The 23,735-nt window shown below is 40.2% G+C and overlaps 1 protein-coding gene across 3 annotated transcripts; it reads left to right on the forward strand.

The window, feature by feature from the left end:
- The first annotated feature begins 638 nt into the window (after positions 1–638).
- Positions 639–23,304, forward strand: GIMAP4 (GTPase, IMAP family member 4). Of its 3 annotated transcripts, none has more exons than XM_060156387.1 (4): positions 641–1,002; positions 17,892–17,990; positions 19,077–19,130; positions 21,570–23,304. In XM_060156387.1, the coding sequence occupies exons 3-4, from the start codon at positions 19,091–19,093 to the stop codon at positions 22,493–22,495; spliced, it is 966 nt and encodes a 321-aa protein (XP_060012370.1). In that variant the 5' UTR covers positions 641–1,002; positions 17,892–17,990; positions 19,077–19,090; the 3' UTR covers positions 22,496–23,304. The 3 variants fall into 3 exon arrangements, with proteins under 3 accessions (XP_060012372.1, XP_060012370.1, XP_060012371.1); XM_060156388.1 differs by lacking the exon at positions 641–1,002 and adding an exon at positions 16,156–16,204; XM_060156389.1 differs by lacking the exon at positions 17,892–17,990 and having other exon boundaries at positions 639–1,002.
- Positions 23,305–23,735: the final 431 nt, after the last annotated feature.

Here is a 23,735-nt window from a genome sequence, read left to right on the forward strand (position 1 = left end):
GGCACCTCAGGACAGCCTCTCTGGGGCCATGTTGGCCGTGGGTGTTCTGCTCCGATGCGTCCTTCCAGAAATCTGTTGAAACCTCTTGTCTCTGATACTTATACTCCTAATTGTCTATGGCATCCTGGTTTTTATTAGGGTTTGCAGAAAGAGAACGTCTGTGGTCGATAACTGATCTCAGTTCATTATCCAGAAAGCTTGGCATATGGCCAGTTTGCTATCTGGATGCTGAAATCCCTGATCTCCTGTTAAATAGAAGTAAAATGTAATGAGAGAGAATGAGCAACATTTACATATATATATTTACACAGAATTATTTGTGGCCATTTACAACTTGGAAATAGAGAAATTCTAAGACAAATTTCAAGTTGCTATTACTTCCAAATGGGCAATGATAAAAAATTGACTTGTTAAGTTTTCTTTATAAAGTTTAGGCTTTTAAAGTGTAGTGAAATAACCGAGGACATGGAAAGGAGACGTGACCCATAGGCCAGAGCCCCTCTGCAAGGCAAGGGGCTGGCACCCCTCGGCAAACCGAGGGCGGGCGAGTAAGCCAGGACTGCAGGCAGTCCTGGAGACTTTGGGCACTGATGCATGAAATGACCTCAGTATAATCAGAACACAAGGAAACGTCCTTGTGCTGCTTCAGTATAATCAGAATGATGGGAACACACGGAGATGTCCTTGTGCCGCTTCTGAGCTCAAGGACGCGTAGCACGGCATGTCTTCAAGAAAGCCCACTGTTGCTTGTATAACCGATAGAAGCATATGTTGCTGCTTTGGCATTTCTGGAATGTTAAGAAAACAAGTCTTAAGATGTAAACACAGATAATGCGTAAATAAAAGCTACCACAGCAGGACAGACGGCGCTGTTTTGCCTGAGCGAGAGGCAGCCCTCTACTGCTGTGCTTCGGCACAGTTCATCTCGCGTGATGAGGTTGCTTTCGGAAACCCTGTCATAAGATAAACTGCAACATTTGGCGCCCGAACAGGGACCTGAATGTAAGTAATCGCGTGATGGCGGGACCGAAGGGGAAATTGGTCCGCTCAGAGCGAAACCTTCGGCAACAGTAGAGTAATTGAAAGGGGGAATTCCCATTCAGTAGAATTTCAATACATTAAACTCCTGAAACAGTTATTACGGAGTTCAGGAGTGAAAGTGAAACCAGAATCTTTTGATGAATTGTTTGCGCTGGTACGTAAATATTGTTACTGGTTTCAACCTACTAGTCATAACCAGTTGAGTTTAAAAGTTTGGAAACAGGTTATGCGAACCTTAAGAAGAGCTCATCAGCATGGAGACCTTATATCTGTCCGTGTTTGGTGTAAATTAATTTCCCTTGCCCTGGAACCATTACCATCTGAAACTGAAAGTAAATATGGGGCGCGTCCTCAGCGTCCGAATCCTGCTCGCGATCACTCTGCTGCTTTTCGTACTCTGCCCCGTGAGTCTCCTATAGAGGACCTTCCTCCCCTCCTCCTCCCCTTGTGTCTGAGACAGGAGAGGATTTTTCGGATTCCAGTGATGAAGGGGCTTTTCTGATGATGATAAAGATTAGGAGCAAGCTAGCAAACAAAATGAAATGCCACTTTCTCAACAGAATGAGATTTCTGATATACTTTCAAAGTTGGAAAATTTGATGGCTAAATTGGAAGAAAATAAAAACAATGCTACTGAACCCCAACATGTAACTAAAACAGGGAAAGATTATGCTGGGCTTGGATATCCAAATTTAGGATAGGGGCCACTGCTCGAAAATTTGCATTACCATTAGAATGGTTGAAGGATACCCCTTTATGGACAGAGCAGTGGCCCTTAACTCAAGAAAAATTACAAGCATTACACCAATTAGTACAAGAACAATTAATAGCAGGACATATTGAAGTATCCACTAGCCCTTGGAATTCACCTGTTTTTATAATCAAGAAAAAATCAGGAAAATGGAGAATGTTGACAGATTTACGAAAAATTAATGAGATTATTCAACCAATGGGGGCATTACAACCTGGAATTCCACCTGCTGCAATGCTCCCTCGCAATTGGGAACTTATGATTATAGATTTGAAAGACTGTTTTTTACTATACCATTACAACCTGAAGATTGTGAAAGATTTGCATTTACTGTACCAGCCTTAAATCAAGAACATGCAGCTCAGAGATTTCAATGGAAAGTTCTCCCTCAGGGGATGTTAAATAGTCCAACTATGTGCCAATTTTTTGTTAATCAGCCTTTGGAGGAATTACTCACATGTATCCTGAGGCACGTAGTCTCCATTCTATTTGCTCATCCCCATCAGCAAACATTACAGCAGATGTTACAACAAGCAGAGTTGAAATTTAAAGAATGGGGTTTACAGATAGCTCCAGAAAAAATTCAAAAATGTGCTCCCCGGCAATTGCTTGGACAAATTGTAACCAATACTCAGATTATTCCTCAGAAAGTACAAATTAGACGAGATTCTCTTGTAACATTAAATGATTTTCAAAAATTACTAGGAGATATTAATTGGTTACATCCTAGCCTAGGAATTCCTACTTTTAAGTTACAAAATTTATTTCACACCTTGGAAGGCGATCCAGCATTGAATAGTCACCGTGGACTTTCTCCCCAGGCGGAACAAGAACTTAAATGGATAGAAAAACATATACGTGATGCACAATTGGATCGGATTGAATCTCTGGATCATTTATGACTTATTGTATTTCATACTCCTCATTCCCCTACTGGATTACTACAACAACACAGTAATCTCATAAATTGGATATTTTTAGCTCATAAAGCTCAAAAAACATTACAATCTTATGTACAAAAAATAGCTGATGTTATTATTAAAGGTAGGTTACGATTAAGACAATTATGTGGTCAGGACCCACATAAACTTATAATCCCTTTTTCAAACAAAAAAATACAAACTCTTTTTCAGCTGGAGGATAACTGGCAAATGGCCTGTGCTCATTATATAGACAAAATACATAATCATTATCCTTCTGATAAACGTTTACAATTTTTAAAAAAAGACTAATCAGATTTTGACAAAAATAGTTCAATCAGATCCTGTTATAGGACCAACCTTTTTTACTGATGCCAATAAAACAGGAAGAGCAGGATATGCTAACAGTCATGATCAAAAGGTATTATAATCTCCATATGTTTCAGTTCAAAAAGTAGAACTATTTGCTGTAATACTATTGTTACAAGATTATCCAATTGCTCTTCATATAATTACAGACTCACAGTATGTGGAATTTACAGTTAAAAATATTGAGACCGCTTTTATCCCAAATGATGGATCAGAACTGCACTCTTTATTTTTGCAACTACAACAGATACTTAGACTACGTACTGCACCACTTTATATTACTCATACTCGTGCTCATACTCATTTACCCGGCCCATTGGTAGCTGGAAATGATTTTATTGATACTTTAGTGGGTACTGTACAATTAGCTACAGCAGAACATCACAGATATCATACTAATGCCAGAGGATTGAAAAATAAATTTAATCTTACATGGAAACAAGCAAAAATTATTCTCCGTACATGCCCGCAATGTGCTGCCATTAATCAACCTTGTTTGAATATTGGAGTTAACCCTAAAGGCTTATCTGCTAATGCTATCTGACAAATGGATGTAACTCAATATCCTGGTTTTGGAAAGTTAAAATATATTCATCATTCTGTAGATACCTACTCTCATTTTTCATGGGCACCTCCATTATCTTCTGAAAAAGCTGATGCTGTAATAACTCATTTATTAGAAGCTTTTGCTGTTATGGAAATTCCCGACAACATAAAAACCGATAATGCTTCTACATATCTTTCTCAAAAATGTCAAACCTTTTTTGCAACACATAATATACAGCATGTTACAGGCATCCCAGGAAACAGTACAGGACAAGCAGCAGTTTTCAGCTTTATTGAATTTTAATTTGCATAAAATAAAATTCATGCATTTTTTTTCAGTAGATTCAATAATCAGTTAAACAATATTTCTAAGCTTGGTATTGACGTATATATGTGAGCTTATATATGAGCCTGTAATGAGCTTATATATGTGTATACACATTGCAACGAGTATTCATTTTATTTACTTATTATTTAGTTATTTATTTACTTATTTTTACCTTTTGATCCCTTTCACCCACTTCTCCCACTTCCACCTTCAGCCCCCGCCTCTCGCAACCACCATGCTGTTCTCTGTATCTATGAGCCTGGCTTTTAGTTTGTCTAGATTCCACATATAAATGAGTTTGTACACTATTTGTCTTTCTGTCTGATTTATTTCACTTAGCCTAATGCCCTGAGATCTATCCATGCTGTCACAAATGGCATGATTTTCTTCTTTCTTGTGGCTGAATACTATTTGTGTGTGTGTGTATCTCCTTTATTCTTCCAACCATCAGTGGACACGTAGGTTGTCTCCATATCTTAACTATTGTAAATAATGCTGCAATGAACATTGGGGTGCAGATATCTCTACTAGTTAGTGTTTTCATTTTCTTTGGATAAATACCCAGACGTGAGATGGCTGGATCGTATGAAGTTCTATTTTTAATTTTTTTGAGGAACCTCCATTTGGTTTTCCACAGTGGCTGCACCAATTTATATTCCTACCGACATGCATGAGGTTCCCTTTTCTCCACATCCTCACAACAGTTGTTATTTCTTGGCTTTTTGATGTAGTCATCCTAACAGGTGTGAGTTCATATCTCATTGTGTTTTCTTTTAATTGGAGTATAGTTAGTGGACACTATTATATAAGTTACAGGTGTACAATATAGTGATTCACAATATGTAAAGGTTATACTCCATTTATAGTTATTATAAAATACTGGCTATAGTCCCTGTTTTGTACAATATATCCTTATATCTCATTTTATACCTACTAGTTTGTACCTTTTAGTCCCCTACCTCTATATTGCCCCTCTCCCCACTGGTAACCACTAGTTTGTTCTCTGTATCTGTGAGTCTGCTTCTTTTTTGTTCTATTCACTAGTTTGTTGTAGTTTTTAGAGTCCACATATAAGTGATATTACACAGTATTTGTCTTTCTCTCTCTGACTTATTTCACTTGCATAATACCCTCCAAGTCCATCCATGTTCTTGCAAATGGCAAATTTTCTTTCTTTTTATGGCTCAGTAGTATTGCGTTGTGTCTATATATATACCACATTTTCTTAATCCATTCATCTGTTGATGGACACTTAGGTAGCGTTCATGTCTCGACAATTGTAGATAATGCTGCCGTGAACATCGGGGTGCATGTATCTTTTCAAATTAGTGCTTTTGTTTTTGTTTTGTTTTTTCAGATATATACCCAGGAGTGGAATTGTGGGGTCACATGGTACTTCTATTTTTAGCATTGAGGGGCCTCCATACTGTTTTCCACAATGGCTGCACCAAGTTACGTACAGGAGGGGTCCCTTTTCCCCACATCTTCACCAACTTCTGTAATTTGTGTTCTTTTTGATGATAGCCATTCTGACAGGTGTGAGGTGATCTCTCATTGTGGTTTTGATTTGCATTTCCCTGGTGATTAATGATGTTGACTATCTTCTCATGTGCCTGTTGGCTATCTGTTTGTCTGCTTTGGGAAACTGTGTATTCAGGTCTTCTGCCTGTTTTTAAATCAAGTTGTTTGTCTTTGATGTTGAGTTGTATGAGCTGCTTCTATATTTTGAACATTAGCCCCTTATGTGTCATATCATTTGCAAATATTTTCTCCCATTCTCTAGGTTGTGTTTTTGTTTTGTTGATGGTTTCCTTTGCTGTGCAAAAGCTTTGAAGTTTAATTAGGTCCCATTTGCTTACTTTTGCTTTTATACTATGTCCTCTGCTTTAGGAGACAGATGCAAAAAAATATAGCTGCGATTTCTGTCAAGAGGGTTCTGCTTATGTCTTCCTCTAGGGATTATATGATATCCAGTCTTACATTTAGGTCTTTAACACAATTTGAGTTTCTTTTTGATATGGTGTTGGAAAATGTCCTTATGTCACTCTTTTACATGTAGCTGTTTAATTTTCCCAGCACCACTTATTGAAGAGAACGTCTTTTCCCCATTGTATATTCTTGCCTCCTTTGACCATATGTGCATGGGTTTATTTCTGGGCTCTCTGTTCTGTTTCATTAATCTACAATACCATATTGTTTTCATTACTGTAGCTTTTTAAATAGTATAGTTTGAAGTCAGGGAGTGTAATTCCTCCAGAACTGTCTTTCTCAAGATTGTTTTGGCTGGACTTCCCTGGTGGTGCAGTGGTTAAGAATCCGCCTGCCAAGGCAGGGGACATGGGGCGTAGCGCCCGCTTGCTGCAACTAGAGAAAGCCCGCACGCAGCAACAAAGACCCAATGCAGCCAAAAATAAATAAAGAGAAATAAATAAAGGAATTTTAAAAAAAGATTGTTTCCACTTCTCTGGGTCTTTTGTGTTTCCATACACATTTTAAAATTATTTGTTCTAGTTCTGTAAAAAATGCCGTTGACATTTTGATAGGGATTGCATTGAATCTGTAGATTGCCTTGGGTAGTACGGTCATTTTAACAATCTTAATTCTTCCAATCCAAGAACACAGTATTATCTTCCATTCTGTTTGTGTCATCTTTAATTTCTTTCATCAGTGTCTTATAGTTTTCAGAGTACAGGTATTTTATCTCCTTACGTAGGTTTATTCCTAGGTAGTTCATTCTTTTTGATGCAATGGTAAATGGGATTGTGTTCTCAATTTCTCTTTTTGATAGTTCATTGCTAGTGTATAGAAATGCAACAGATTTCTGTGTATTAGTTTTGTATCCTGCAATTTTACTGAATTCATTGATGAGCTCTAATAGTTTTCTGGTGGCGTCTTTAAGATTTTCTATGTATGGTATCATGTCATCTGCAAACAGTGACAGTTTTACTTCTTCCTGTCTGATTTGGATTCCTTTTATTTCTTTTTCTTCTCTGATTCCTGTGGCTAGGACTTCCAAAATTATGTTGAATAAAAGTGGTGAAGGTGGGCATCTTTGTCTTGTTCCTGATCGTAGAGGAAATGCTTTCAGCTTTTCACTGTTGAGTATGATGTTAGCTGTGGGTTTGTCATATATGGCCTTCATTTTGTTGAAGTATGTTTCCTCTATGTCCACTTTCTGGAGACTTTTTATTACGAATGGATGTTGAATTTTATCAAAAGCTTTTTCTGCATCTATTGAGATGATCGTATGATTTGTATTCTTCAGTTTGTTAATGTGGTATAACACACTGATTGATTTGCAGATGTTGAAAAATTCTTGCATCCTGGGATAAATCCCACTTGATCATGGTGTATGATCCTTTTAATGTATTGTTAGATTTGGTTTGCTAATATTTTGTTGAGGATTTTTGCATCTATTTTCATCAGTGATATTGGCCTGTGGTTTTCTGTTTTGTGATATCTTTGTCTGGTTTTGGTATCAGGGTGATGCTGGCCTCATAGAATGAGTTTGGGGGTGTTCCTCCCTCTGCAGTTTTTTGAAACAGTTGAGAAGGAGAGCTGTTAACTCTTTCATAAACGTTTGGTAGAATTCACTTGTGAAGCTATCTGGTCCTGGACTTTTGTTTGTTGGGAGTCGTTTAATAACTCCTTCAGTTTCATTACTGGTTATTGGTCTGTTCATATTTTCTATTTCTTCCTGGTTCAGTCTTTGGAGATTGTACCTTTCTAAGAATTTTTCCATTTCTTCTCTGTTGTTCATTTTATTGGCATATATTGTTGTTCATAGTAGTCTCTTATAATCCTTTGTAACCTTTTATATTTCTGTGGTGTCAGTTGTAACTTCTCCTTTTTCATGTCTGATTTTATTGATTTGGGCCCTCTCCCTTTTTTTCTTGATGATTCTGGCTAAAGGTTTATCAATTTTTTTTATCTTTTCAAAGAACCATTGTTTAGTTTCATTGATCTACTCTATAGTTTTTTAAGTCTATTTTATTTATTTCTGCTCTAATATTTATGATTTCTTTTCTTCTCCTAACTTTACGTCTTGTTTATTCTTCTTTCTTTAATTCCCTTAGTTGTGAGGTGAACTTGTTTATTTGTGATTTTTCTTGTTTCCTAAGGTGAGCTTGCATCATTATAAACTTCCCTCTTAGAACTGCTTTTGCTGTGTCTCATAGGTTTGGGATTGCCATATTTTCATTTTCATTTGTCTCTAGGTATTCTTTTCATTTCCTCTTTGATTTCTTCAGTGATCTATTGGTTTTTAGTAGACTATCATTTAGCCTCCACGTATTTGAGTTTTTTAGTTTCTTTTCTTGTAGTTGATTTCTAGTCTCATAGCATTGTGGTCAGAAATGATGCTTGATATGATTTCAGTTTTCTTAAATTTACCAGGGCTTGTTTTGTGGCCTAGCATGTGATCTAACCTAGGGAATGTTCCATGTGCACTTGAAAAGAATGTGTATTCTGTGGCTTTTGGATGGAACGCTTTCTATATGTCATTGAGTTCATCTGGTCTAATGTGTCATTTAAGGCCAGTGTTTCCTCATTGATTTTCTGTCTGGATGACTTGTCCATTGATATAAGTGGGAGATTAAAGTCCCCTACCATTATTGTGTTACTATCAATTTCTTCCTTTATGTCATTAATATTTGCTTCATGTATTTAGGTGCTACTGTGTTGGGTCCATGTATATTTACAATAATTTTTCTTCTTCTTGGATCAATCCCTTGATCATTATGTATTGTCCTTCTTTGTCTCTTGTAAGAGTCTTTAAAGTCTATTTAAGCTGATATAAGTATTGCCACTCTGACTTTCTGTTGATTTCCCTTTGTGTGGAATGACTTTTTCCATCCCCTCACTTTCTTTTCTTTTTTTTTAATTGGTGTATAGTTGTTTTACAATGTTGTGTTAGTTTCTACAGTACAGCAAAGTGGAGTTCCCTGTGCTATACAGCAGGTTCTTATTTGTTATCTATTTTATACATATTAGTGTATATATGTCAATCCCAATCTCCCAATTCATGCCCCCCTCTCCCGCTTTCGCCCCTGAGTTTACATACATTTGTTCTCTACATCCGTGTCTCCATCTCTGCCTTGCAAACCAGTTCATCAGTACCATTTTTCTAGATCCCACATATATGCCTTAATATACGAAATTTGTTTTACTCTTTCTGACTTACTTCACTCTGTATGACAGTCTCTAGGTCCATCCACGTCTCTACAAATGACACAATTTCGTTCCTTTTTATGGCTGAATAATATTCCATTGCATATATGTACCACATCTTCTTTATCCATTCGTTTGTCGATGGACATTTGGGTTGCTTCCGTGACCTGGCTATTGTAAATAGTGTTGCAATGTATATTGGGGTGCATGTGTCTTATTGAATTATGGTTTCTCAGGGTATATGCCCAGTAGTGGGATTGCTGGGTCATATGGTAATTCTATTTGTAGTTTTTTAGGGAACCTCCATACTGTTCTCCATAGTGACTGTATCAATTTACATTCCCACCAACAGTGCAAGAGGTTTCCCTTTTCTCCACACTCTCTCCAGCATTTATTGTTTGTACATTTTCTGATGATGCCCATTCTAACTGGTCTGAGGTGATACCTCATTGTGGTTTTGATTTGCATTTCTCTGATAATTAGTGATGTTGAGCAGCTTTTCATGTGCCTCTTGGCCACTTGTATGTCTTCTTTGGAGAAAGACATTAAGGTCTTTAGGTCTTTATTTAGGTCTTCTGCCCATTTTTGAATTTGGTTTGTTGATATTGAGCTTCATGAGCCGTTTATATATTTTGAAGATTAATCCTTTGCCCATTGTGTCATTTGCAAATATTTTCTCCCATTCTGAGAGTTGTCTTTTTGTCTTGTTTATAGTTTCCTTTGCTGTGCAAAAGCTTTTAAGTTTCATTAGGTCCCCTTTCTTTATTATTGTTTTTATTTTCATTAGTCTAGGAGGTGGCTCAAAAAAGATCTTGCTGTGATTTACGTCAAAGAGTGTTCTTCCTACGTTTTCCTCTAAGAGTTTTATAGTGTCCAGTCTTACATTTAGGTCTTTAATCCATTTTGAGTTTATTTTTGTGTATGGTGTTAGGGAGTGTTCTAATTTCATTGTTTTACATGTAGCTGTCCAGTTTTCCCAGCACCACTTATTGAAGAGACTGTCTTTTCTCCATTGTATATCCTTGCCCCCTTTGTCATAGATTAGTTGAGCACAGGTGTGTGGGTGTATCTCTGGGCTTTCTATCCTGTTCCATTGATCTATATTCCTGTTTTGTGCCAGTACCATGTGGTCTTGATTCTTGTAGCTTTATAGTCTGAAGTCTGATGTCAGGGAGTCAGATTCCTCCAGCTCCGTTTTTTCTTTTTTTTTCCCCTCAAGATTACTTTGACTCTTTGGGTTCTTTTGTGTTTCCATACACATTTTAAGATTTTTGGTTCTAGTTCTGTAAAAAATGTCGTTGGTAATTTGATTGGGATTGCATTGAATACATAGATTGCTTTGGGTAGTATAGTCATTTTCACAATATTGATTCTTCCAATCCAAGAACATGGTATATCTCTCCATCTGTGTCGTCTTTCACTTCTTTCATCAGTGTCTTATTGCTCTCTAAGTAGAGGTCTTTTACCTCCTTAAGTAGGTTTACTCCTCAATATTTTATACTTTTTGTTGCAGTGGTGAATGGGATTGTCTCCTTGATTTGTCTTTCTGATCTTTTGTTTTTAGTGTATAGGAATGCAGGAGATTTCTGTGTATTAATTTTGAATCCTGAAACTTTACCAAATTCATTGATGAGCTCTAGTAGTTTTCAGGTGGCACCTTTAGGATATTCTATGTATAGTATCACATCATCTGCCAACAGTGACAGTTTTACTTCTTTTCCAATTTGTATTCCTTTTCTTTCTTTTTCTTCTCTGATTGTATTGGCTAGGACTTCCAAAACTATGTAGAATAATAGTGGCAAGAGTGGACATCCTTGTCTTGTGCCTGATCTGAGAGGAAATGCTTTCAATTTTTCAACATTGAAAATGATGTTTGCTGTGGGTTTGTTGTATATGGCCTTTATTATGTTGAGGTAAGTTCCTTCTCTGCCCACTTTCTGGAGAGTTTTTATCATAAATGGATGTTGAATTTTCTCAAAAGCTTTTTCCGCACTTATTGAGTTGATCATATGGTTTTTATTCTTCAGTTTGTCAGTGTGGTGTATCACATTGATTTATTTGTGGATATGGAAAAATCCTTGCATCCTGAGGGATATCCCACTTGATCATGGTGTATAATGCTTTCAATCTATTGTTAGCTTTGGTTTGCTAATATTTTGTTGAGGATTTTTGCCTCTATTTTCATCAGTGATATTGGCCTGTAGTTTTCTGTTTTGTGATATCTTTGTCTGGTTTTGGTATCAGGGCGATGGTGGCCTTATAGAATGAGTTTGGGGGTGTTCCTCCCTCTGCAATTTTTTGGAAGAGCTTGAGAAGGATAGGTGTTAGCTTTTCTCTAAATGTTTGATAGAGTTCACCTGTGAAGCCATCTGCTCCTGCACTTTTATTTGTTGGAAGATTTTAAATCACAGTTTCAATTTCATTACTTGTGATTGGTCTGTTCATATTTTCTATTTCTTCCTGGTTCAGTCTTGGAAGGTTATAGCTTTCTAAGAATTTGTCCATTTCTTCCAGGTTGTCCATTTTATTGGCATAGAGTTGCTTATAATAATCTCTTATGATGCTTTGTATTTCTGCGGTGTCTGTTGTAACTTCTCCTTTTTCATTTCTAATTTTATTGATTTGAGTCCTCTCCCTCTTTTCTTGATGAATCTGGCTACAGTTTTATAAATTTTGTTTATCTTCTCAAAGACCAGGTTTTAGTTTCATTGATCTTTGCTACTGTTTTCTTTCTTTCTGTTTCATTTATTTCTGCTCTGATCTTTATGGTTTCCTTCCTTCAACTAACGTTGGGTTTTGTTTGTTCTTCTTTCTGTAGTCCCTTTAGGTGTAAGGTTAGATTGTTTATTTGATATTTTTCTTGTTTCTTGAAGTAGGACTGTATTGCTAGAAACTTGCCTCTTAGAACTGCTTTTGCTGAATCCCATAGGTTTTGGATTGTCATGTTTGCATTGTCATTTGTCTCTAGGTATTTTTTCATTTCCTCTTTGTTTTCTTCAGTGATCTCTTGGTTATTTAGTAGCATACTGTTTAGTTTCCATGTGTTTGTGTTTTTTATGTTTCTTTTTTCCCTGTAATTTATTTCTCATTTCATAGTGTTGTGGTCAGAAAGGATGCTTGACACAGTTTCAGTTTTCTTAAATTTACTGAGACTTCATATGTGACCCAAGATGTGATCTATCCTGGAGAATGTTCCATGTGCATTTGAGAAGAAAGTGTAATCTGCTGTTTTCTGATGGAATGTCCTAGAAATGTCAATTAAATCTATCTGGTCTATTTTGTCATTTAAAGCTTGTGTTTCCTTATTAATTTTCTGTTTGGGTGATCTGTCCATTGGTGTAAGTGGGGTGTTAAAGTCCCCCACTATTATTGTGTTACTGTCGATTTTCTCTTTTATACCTGTTAGCATTTGCCTTATGTATTGAGGTGCTCCTATGTTGGGTGCATATATATTTATAATTGTTATATCTTCTTCTTGGATTGATCCCTTGATCATTGTGTAGTGTCCTTCCTTGTCTCTTGTAACAGTCTTTATTTCAAAGTCTATTTTATCTGATATGAGTATTGCTACTCTAGCTTTCTTTTGATTTCCATTTGCATGGAGTATCTTTTTCCATCCCCTCACTTTCAGTCTGTATGTGTCCCTAGGTCTGAAGTGGGTCTCTTGTAGACAGCATATATAGGGGTCTTGTTTTTGTATCCATTCATCCAGTCTGTGTCTTTTGGTTGGAGCATTTAATCCATTCATATTTAAGGTAATTATCAATATGTATGTTCCTATTACCATTTTCTTAATTGTTTTGGGTTTGTTTTTGTAGGTCCTCTCCTTCTCTTGTGTTTCCCACTTAGAGAAGTTCCTTTAGCATTTGCTATAGAGCTGGTTTGGTGGTGCTGAATTCTCTTAGCTTTTGCTTGTCTGTAAAGCTTCTGATTTCTCCTTCAAATCTGAATGAGATCCTCACTGGGTAGAGTATTCTTGGTTGTAGTTTCTTCCTGTTGATGAACTTTAAATATATCGTGCCACTCCCTTCTGGCTTGCAGAGTTTCTGCTGAGAAATCAGCTGTTAACCTTATGGGAGTTCCCTTGTGTGTTGTCATCTTTCCCTTGTTGCTTTTAATAATTTTTCTTTGTCTTTAATTTTTGTCAGTTTGGTGACTAAGTGTCTCTGAGTGTTTCTCCTTGTGTTCATCCTGCCTGGGACTCTCTGTGCTTCCTGGACTTGGCTAGCTATTTCCTCTCCCATGTTAAGGAACTTTTCAATGATAATCTTCAAATATTTTCTCAGATCCTTTCTCTGTGTCTTCTCCTTCCGGGACCCCTATAATGTGAATGTTGGCATGTTTAATATTGTTCCAGAGGTCTCTTAGGCCGTCTTCATTTCTTTCCTTTCTTCGTTCTTTATTCTGTTCCGCAGCAGTGATTTCCACCATTCTGTCTTCCAGGTCATTTATCCGTTCTTCTGCCTCAGTTATTCTGCTACTGATTCCTTCTAGTGTACTTTTCATTTCAGTTAATGTATTGTTCATCTCTGTTTGTTTGTTCTTTAATTCTCCTATGTCTTTGTTAAACATTTCTTGCATCTTCTCGATCTTTGCCTCCATTCTTTTTCCGAGGTCCTTGATCATCTTCACTATCATTATTCTGAATTCTTTTTCTGGAAGGTTGCCTATCTCCACTTCATTTAGTTGTTTTCCTGGGGTTTTATCTTGTTCCTTCATCTGGGACATAGTCCTCTGCCTCTTCATCTTGTCTGTATTTCTGTGAATGTGGTTTTTGTTCCACAGGCTGGCGGATTGTAGTTCTTCTTGCTTCTGTTGTCTGCCCTTTGGTGGATGAATCTATCTAAGAGGCTTGTGCAAGCTTCCTGATGGGAGGGACTCCATCCCCTCACTTTCAGTTGGTGTGTGTCCTTATATCTGACATGAGTCTCTTGTAGACAGTATATATATGGGTCTTATTTTTGTATCCATTCAGCCACTCTGTGTCTTTTGATGGGAGCATTGAGTGCATTTACATTTTAGGTAATTATTGATATGTATGTTCTGACTGCCATTTTTTTAATTGTTTGTGTGTTGTTTTTGTAGGTGTTTTTATAAATTTCTTTTTCTTTTGTCTCTTCTCTTGTGATCTGATTATGATCTTGAGTGTTATGTTTGGATTCCTTTTTCTTTTTTCTCTTTTCCTTTTTCCGTGTGTGTGTGTGTGTGTGTGTGTGTGTGTGTGTGTGTGTGTGTGTGTATCTATAATAGATATTTGGTTTGTGGTTACCATGAGGTGTATATATATATATATATACATATATATATATATGATTGTTTTAAGTTGCTGATCTCTTAATTTCCAATGCATTTTTAAATCCCTGCTTTTGCACTCTCCTCCTCTCATTACTGTTTTTGACATCATATTTGACATCTAATTGCTTTGTGTGTCCCTTAAGTGCTTACTGTGGATATAAATTATTTTATCGCTCTTCTCTTTTAACCTTCCCACAAGCTTCGTGTGTAGATGATTTCCCACCTTTATGTTTGCCTTTACCAATGAGCATTTTCTGTTTCGTAATTTTCTGGTTTCCAGTGGTGGCTTTTCCTTTTTCTCCTAGAGAAGTTCCTTTAACATGTGTTATAAAGCTGGTTTGGTGGTGCTGAACTCTTTTCCCTTTTACGTGTCTGTAAAGCTTTTGATCTCTCCATTAAATCTGAACCAGAACCTTGCTGTGAGATCCTTTGTAGGTTTTTCTGGCCCCGTTGGCTGCCAGGCCCTGGCTTGTGCTCTGGCTGCTGGCCTGCTGCTGGGTGGGACTGGCATTCGGTGCAGCTGGCTGTGGGACCTGTGGTGCTCCAGGGCTGGTGCTGGCCCACTGGTGGGTGGGCCCAGGTTTGGGGTGGCTGCCTGAGTGTGCAGGGCTGGTGCCAGTTTCCTGGTGAGTGGCATTGAGTCCTCTCATGGCTGGCTGTTTGGCTTGGGAGGCTCTGGGACTGGTGCCAATTGGCTGGTGGGCAGGTAAGCCCCTGGCAGTAATAGGCTAGAGGGAAGACTCTAAGAATGGAGAAGACTCCATTCTATGACAGGTGTCCTTGTCATAGAGTAAACTCCCCAAAACAGCTGCTGCCAGAGTCTACGTCGCTAGGGGAGTCCTCCTTGCCTCCTGCCTCTCTGGGAGGCTCTCCAGGATCAGCCAGTGAGTCTGCCCCAGGCTCCTTTGAAATTACTGCTTCTATGCTGGGTCTCAGAGCATGGAGATTTTGTCCGTGCCCTTTAAGAATGGGGTCTCTGTTTCCCACAGCCTTCTTGCTCTCCCACGTGCAAGCCCCTCTGGCCGTAAAAGTCAGATATTTTGGGGACTCGTCATTCTGGTGCAGGATCCCCCAGGCTGGGGAGCCTGAAGTGGGGCCCAGACCCCTTGCTCCTTGGGGAGAACCTTTGTAATTGTAATTATCTTCCCATTTATGTGTCACCTACCTAGGTGTGTGGGCCTTGACTATACCTCTTCCTGTCTGTCTTGTGGTTCCTTCTTTATATCTTTAGTTGTGAGAAATCTTTTCTACTAGTTTTTAGGTCATAATTGCTTTCTAAATAGCTGTAATTTTGGTGTGCCCATAGGAAGAGGTGAGCTCAGGGTTTTCCTACTCCACCATCTTGGCCACACTCTGAGTGGCAACTCTCTGGTTTTGACCCAGTGGTTTTTTCTCAAACTTCACAGCATGACCCATATTTCTTCCCTCCCTATAGAGTCTTTGCATGGTCTGATATGGTAGCAACTAGGCAGATGTGACTATTTAACTTTAAATTAATCAAAATGGAATAAAATTAAAAATTCAATCACACTCATCACATTTCATGAGCTCAATAGCCCATGTGGCTCAGGGCTACCAAATGGAGTCACACAAAACAATCTCATCATTGCAGGAAGTTCTGGTGCTGCTAGGTGATAAGGTGGGCAGGTCTCTTGCATGAGCAAGTTTGGACAGCTCCTCCCCTCACTTCCTCTCTCCTCTTGCTTCTTGATAGCTTAGTGTCACCTCCTGGTTTAGCATTGCTTTCAAAGTCAGAGGAGGGAGCAGGACCCAGAATTTTTTTAGGTAAGGGAATAGGGGTGTTTGTGGGGGTGGGAAGAGAGGGAAGGAAATGTGTGATTTGGTGGAGGGGGGACTTCTCTTCTGGATCTATAGCTTAAAACTCCCTGCAAACTTGCTCTCAGAATATATTTCTCATTGGTTCCTGCTTCCCGTCTTTGCTGATTTTAGGCAGTAATCTGTTTTGAAGGCTGAGCTCTACAAATTGATAACTCTTTCAGCAGTCACTGCTCAGAGGATACTTGTATGAAAAAATGATTGTTTTCACCATTGATAGAATTTACAAGTAAAGTTGAAGCTTTCACGGTTTGTGTTGGCTGAGCAGACAGAATTAGCTGTGTGGGGAGCTGGTGGTGAAAAGAGCACTAGGAGATGTAAGAGCCGCAGTCAGCAGCCCCGTGTCACAAAGCCAGCACACGGTCAGGATCCAAGACTCTCTTACCTAGTTAATGATCTGCTCAGAGCTGCCCCTTTGGACCTTCCTCCTCGGAACAGTCCCGCCGTGGACTTCACCCAGAGTTGGGGAAGGGGAACTTTTAGGAGATAGGAGGAGGGAAATGCCAGCCCATGTTACTATCTACAGTTCAGGAGAATCTGGGGATGCATGGGTGCTTCTTCCTTAGGCAGTAGGAGGAGAATTCAGCCATCCAGTGTCAGTATGGAGAGAAGTTCAGACCTCTGGTTTTACATCAGATTTAGGAGAAAGAGAACAGCATTAAAGAATGCTGAAGAGAAAGTCCACAGACTGAATGGAAACACCATTCTTAATGGTGTTTAAGAAACACCCCAAACCTTTTGTTTTCCTAGTTCTGGTATCTTACTCCTTCTCCTGAAATCAATCACCAACATCAACTATGTGACCAAAGCTGATTTTTTAAAAATTCTGTGATTTCTCCTCCCAGTTTACAAGAAGCTGTTTCCTACTTCCTATTCCTAATCCACTTTCAGAGGAAGTGCCTGTCTTTCTAACAGTGTTTGAAATTTGTATTTGTTGGCTTCCTATCAGACACGCTTTCTTTAACAACTAGCATTTCAGCCTGTCCTACTTAAAATCTGATCTGCTAAGAGTTCTTCAAATGGCTTTCTCCGTTGCCCAACGTTAGTAGGTAGCAATGAAAGAAAACCTTTAAAACGTATTACCGTGTTTCAAGGATGCTAGGTGTTGTTAATAAGGAAAGGATAGGGGACTTCCCTGGCGGCACAGTGGTTAAGCATCTGCCTGCCAATGCAGGGGACACAGGTTCAATCATCGGTCCGGGAAGATCCCACATGCCATGGAGCAACTAAGCCCGTGTGTCACCACTACAAGACCTGAGCTCTAGAGCCCGTGAGCCACAACTACTGAGCCCACGTGCCACAACTACCGCAGCACACGTGCCTAGAGCCTGTGCTCCGCAACAAGCGAAGCCCCTGCAATGAGAAGCCCACGCACTGCAATGAAGAGTAGCCCCCGCTCGCCGCAACTAGGGAAAGCCCCCGCACAGCGATGAAGATCCAATGCAGCCAAAAAATAAATTAATTAAGTTTTTAAAAAATAAGGAAAGGATAATCTTTTTCACAAGCCAGATTAGGCTGGACGTAAAGCTCAATCAGAGAGAAGGCAAGAATCAGGGGGATTTGTTTTAATCAATTCATTTATTTAACAAATACTTATTGAGATCCATGCTTTGTCCAACATTGTGCTTGTCCCTAGGGAATAACGGGGCAGACAAGACACAGACGGTTCACCATCACAAAGCTTACAGTCTACGAGGAGACAGTAAAAAAATCAGACGAACAACTTCCTATTGTGGTACGTATTCTGTAGAAACCCTTGGAGTGTGGCTAGCACAAACTCTACACCAGAGCTAACTTGTTGGTTGGTGATGGGGATGGAGAAGCCCTCTCTGGAGAAATAACAGAACACTGTGGCCTCAGGGCTGAGCAGAAATGAGCTGGGCATTGGATGGGTGTGGGAGTGCTCCAGGGAGGGGGAAATATTCCCCAAAGGTCTAGGAGCTGGAGGGAGCTTAGAGGATTCACGGGACATTGAGGAGACCAGTATGGCTCAAGTCTTTTGAAAGAGAGAGAGAGAGTAATTGATCATGCAGGGCCTTTTGGACCATTCCAAGGGTTTTCAACTATTTGAACAATAAAAAGCAAAAGGAATCCATTAGGGAATTTAAGCAAGGAAAAAAAATCAAATTTCAGTTTTAAAAAGCTGTCTGATTATTGAGTGGAGAAGGGATTGAAGATGCAGTATCAGTTGGGAGCCTATTACCTTTACAGTCAAATGACAGTGGGTTGGATTAACATGGAGATGCGGAGAAATGGAGAGTTTTGCATTTTTGGAAGTAAAATCAATAGGATTTGGTGACAGACCTATGAGCAAGTGAGGAAGGAAGTGTTGTGGATGTGACCCCAAGATTCTGCATGAGCCATTTGGGGGTGCTGTTTACTGAAATGGGGACCAGGCTGGGGATGGAGGTCAAGGGCTCCATTTTGTCTGAGTTCTCTGTGAGATGCCCATAAAGTTGCCAACTGGACAAGTTGAATGGGGATTTGACAGTTTGGAACTCTGAGAAGGGTCTAGGCTGCAGGCTACGTACAAATGGCATTCAAAGCAATAATTCACTGAATAGAGTGGGCGAGGGCACCCAGAACCAGTGCCGAGGAAGGCCCTGAAGCACTTACATTTGTGTAAAGAAAAATGAACAATCTGAAAGTGAGACTGAAAACAGAGAATGGAGAAGTATTGGGAAATAGAGGAAGAGAAATCGAGTAGCAAGCAAGTTTATGAAAAGAAAAAGAAACTGTTGGTTACATGAGGTTGACATTTCCAGTTTCCAGTTACTCTCCATTTACCTGAAATGACATAGTTGTTTTTCTTTATTTCCAGGAATTCAAACTACAATGGCAGCCCTTTACCCCAGCAACTCCAGGACCAGCCATGGTGAGAGGCTGCTCGGGGCTAGACCGGCCAGGCTTGGGGGAGGAGGGCTGGGTCTCTCCTGTCCCGTCAGTCATCCCCCCTCTGCACAAGAGCAAAACATTTTCAACCACATTTCTTATTTTCCCTTCGTTTACTCTGCTCTCTCATTTCTCTCGACCCTCTATGCCTTCTTCTTGTGATGTAGCTAAACAGCTAAGAGGAAGAGAGTTAGAATATCCTGATTGATCCGGACTTGGTGAGGTTTCTTATGTGCTACTTCCTACAGCGTGGACACACCAGAACAGTGGGCTGTAGCCTCCCTGATTGTTTCTCTGCCCCTCTCTTCAGCCCAAGAGAGGATTGGGAAGGAGGAACGTGGATGTAATTAATTCCTCATTCAGTTCCTTAAATTCCCTGCTGCACTGGTGGCCTCACTATAACCAACAAATTCAACAGACTGATCACTCCATTCCTCACATAACCCTGCCTCTACTCCCTTATCCATAGACATTGATTATATCGTTTGAGCTTCTGCTGGTTTAGCAAACCACCCCACAATTTAGGAGCCTAAAACATCAACCGTTTAGCTGGCTCTTGGTTTTCTGGGTCAGTTGGGCAGTCTTTGGGTCTGGATCAACTTGGCTAATCTCAGCCAGACTCACTCATGCATGTGTGGTAGGCTGGTGGTTCAGGATGCAACTGGATAATCTTGGGTAGCCTCATGGACATGTCTGGTAGTCAGCAAGCTCTTGGGCAGACCAGGGGGACAGGGATAACAGGCCCTTGTGTCCCTCATCTAGTAGCTAGTCCAGGGCAGTCGTAAGGTTCCGAAAAGCAGAAAGAGAAGGCAAACTACAGTAAGTCAGCACTTTTGGAGTCTGCTTGATCATGTTTTCACGATCTTACCGTCCAAAGCAAGTCACGTGGCCCAGTCAGATTCAAGGGTTGGAGAAACGGACCCAGCCTCTTGATGAGAGTAGCTGCAAATCCACATTCCTAAGAGGCATGAGTACAGAGAGGGAATAATTCATGGCTGTGTCTGCCACCTATTGTAGATCGCCGTCCATTTGCTGTCAACACTGGCCAGTTGTTGCAGTGTTGGCACTGGCCCATGGGGCCTTTTTATCTCGCCAGCCATGATTTTCCTACGTCCTGTCTCTAAGGTCAACCAACGCCCTCAGGATATCCCTAGGTTGGAATCTTCCATTGTGATGCTAACTACATAATAGTCTGAACTCCCATCCACATTTTTCCGTAGGTAATCTTAGCCATCCGTATCCAGTGTTCTCAGCTTTGGGAAATTTACTTCCTTCACCCCAGGATTCTGGTTATCAAATGTGAGAAACTCTGCCTTAGGGATCCAGGGATCAGCAGAAGCTTCACCATAAAGTGTGTGGGAGATGCGGATGAACTACAGATTTTGTGGAAGCCAGAGTGGGAGGTTCTGCGATTTCCCTCTTCTGTTTGATTGATATTTTTAAAAGATTATTCCACTTTACGGAATAGACTGAAAGGGCCAAAGCGGAAGTAGAGAGACCAGTTAGCAGACCACTGAGGCATGGACGGGGATGTAACTTGGGCTAGTATGATGATCTTCAAAATAGAGAGAAGCGAACGGATTTGGAGCCAAGAGAACCTGGTGATGGGTTGGATATGGAAAGAAGGGGAAAGAGAGGAGTCAAGGGTGATGCCTAGATTTTTAGCCTGAGGAACTGGGTGACTGGGGATGATAGCTCTGAAAACGAATTGGAGTTTGTAACAGTGTCTATAAGGGTGTAAGCGGGATAATGTATGGATTGTCTCAAAGCAGAAATAGGTAGTTATAACACAGGATTCCTCACGCAGGAATCAGTCTTACATTCAAGGGCCGGCTGGCAGGGTCTGTCTTCTCGGGAAAACAGCCTCTCAAACGTGATTGCCATTTCTCTTCCCGCCGGTCCTGGGTCTATGCCTAACAAATCGGGCAGACTTTGACTTTATAGACACGTTAAAGAGATATGCAGAGACCTGCTGAATACAAACACGGAAAGAGCTATCAGATGACTTGGTATGTTACTTAAGGTTTCAGTTGCTGTGCTCTGCTGCTCTGATTATTAACTTCGAACTTTCCTAGGAAGTAAAATACGCAAGTCAATTTTGTGTTACTTCCTATGTTATCTTATGAAGAACAGCTACCAGTAGCAACTCAGAGTTCTCTTCTTAACCATTTTGTTTCCTCCTCTGTGGGCTACTTACCTACACAAGGTCACAGTAAGAAGCTCAGGGGGGATGCTGAAAAGTACCTGGGCAGTCCCCAAAGACTGCAAGAGGAACACGAGCCCAGAGGGCTTTCTATAGACATCCCTTGAGTGCGGAGGACCCTAGCAGGCAACAGAGAAGGGCACCAGTGGGCAGGAGCCTTGCAGGGGAGACGGTTGAAGTTCCTTCTAACACTACGGCTTTTGTTTCCTGTTGTGCCAGGGCTTGGAAACCAAGACCCCAGAGATTCACAACTGAGACTCGTCTTAGTGGGTAAGACTGGGGCAGGAAAAAGTGCAACAGGAAACAGCATCCTCGGAAAGAAGGTGTTTCCTTCGGGCTTTTCTGCAGTATCCATCACCAGGTCCTGTAAGAAAGGAGACAGCACCTGGAACGGGAGGGAAGTCGTCGTTGTGGATACGCCAGGCATCTTTGATACAGAGGTACAGGATGCTGACACTTGCAAGGAGATTGCTCGCTGCATGGCCCTGACCTCCCCAGGGCCTCATGCTCTCCTCCTCGTCATCCCACTGGGCCGGTACACGCTGGAAGAGCAGAGAGCCACGGAAAAGGTCCTGGAAATGTTTGGAGAGAGAGCTAGGAAACACATGATTCTCTTATTCACCCGGAAAGATGACTTGGAAGGCACCGATTTCCGTGATTATTTAAAGGAAGCTCCAGAAGTCATTCGAGAGCTGATGGACAAGTTCGGAGACCGCTACTGTGTGTTCAACAACAGGGCGACGGGAGCGGAGCAGGAGGACCAGAGGCAGCAGCTGCTGGTCCTGGTTCAGCGCGTGGTCGCAGAGTGCAAAGGCAGGTGCTTCACGAACAACACGTATCAAAAGGTCGAGGAGGAGATTCAGAAACAAATCCTAGTGATACAAGAAAATTACAGAGCAGAGCTAGCGAGACAGAAAGCGCAGATAAGACAGGAGTACGAAGAGAAAATCAGAATGCTGGAGGATGAACTAGAACAGCAAAAGCAAGAGATGCAAATGAGGAGGCAGTTGGCAGAAAGGGAGGCTTTCTGTGCTGCAAGGCAGCAAAATGCCAGACACGAAGTTGAGAATCAGAGCGAGATACTTGAATTCATCTTAGGCCTGTTTAAGGTGGTTTCTTTTGTTTTCTCTCTGTTTAAGAATTAAACATTAAGATCCAACTTCATGAAAATGTGTCTATACTTCCTGCATATTTTCAGCTGGCCCTGCCCCATGTAAGTCAGAGCATTCTCGTTTTTCTGTCTCTCAGACTCTCAGGACTAAGGAGAGTAAAGCTCACTGCTGGGAATTGGTATATGTCGATTGATTTAACAGGGGAGGGACAAACTCTCAATCTGTGAAACTCCAAAGCACAATGTATTGATGCTCCCTAATTGTGAATTCTTTCTCAGAGACACAGAGAGAAGGAATGCAGGAGACCAAAGAAAATGACCCCAAGCTTTCTCTGTTTATCCCTAGTAAATGTTTCTCCTCTAGATTCTTTCTAGATTGGTAGGTAATCTCCCCCTGTGGTTTCGTCTCACTTATTTTACCCTCAGAATCACAGTGATCATCTTAACCTTATAGTTTATGAGAAAGATCAATTCTTTGCATTAGTTAAGCTTATAGATGGAGATGTTTATAGAATTCTTTGTAGATGAATGGAAATTTGTTTACTTACAATTTTACAGAAGGACTCAATTGTTCCTTATCGTCTGCCCATTGACGAACAGAGTTGTCTGGAAGATAGATCTTTCAGAACTCAACTATGTGAAATGCGAGAAAGAGTGAAAGAGATTCAACAGATAAGAGAACAATGTTTGGTATATTCAGATGTATCTGTAGAAACTCTTTGACCAACACCAACCAATTTGCTGAATAACCAGTTCTCTCCTTTTCTTGGGAAACTAACTGCTGTCCCACCCAGTTGAATTGTTTGCTTATTGTTATTATAATAAAACTTTTCTGTTCTCTCATATTTGTACAAAATGGAATCTTTTTTTGGAAAATACTACCACTATTTCTTCTAACAGCACAGGAATGAATTATAGTCTTTTGTAAAAGTTCAAGATGCTTTTGGAAGTAGGCTTGGTCTACCCTCTAGACTTCTCCCTTTCTCCTTTTCCCTGGAAGGTTTGAGCCACATTCTCAACGCCTCTGACAGTCAGAGACTACATTGCCCTTGGTCTCATTCATTATGTGTTGATAGAAATTACACGTGACCTACGTTTCTGAGACCTTTGTGGCTTTCCTGATGCAACAATTCTTTTTAATATATGGATAAAAATAGCTAAGTCCCTATCCCTTTTCTACTCTTCTACTGAGTACTCTTCACCTAATAATTTCTAGGCTTCCCCAAAGCACTTTTCCATGTTCTACCAACGTGTTCTGGTGGTCATATGTGACC

This window comes from Lagenorhynchus albirostris, chromosome 8, assembly GCF_949774975.1.
Source record: "Lagenorhynchus albirostris chromosome 8, mLagAlb1.1, whole genome shotgun sequence".
NCBI lineage: Eukaryota > Metazoa > Chordata > Mammalia > Artiodactyla > Delphinidae > Lagenorhynchus > Lagenorhynchus albirostris.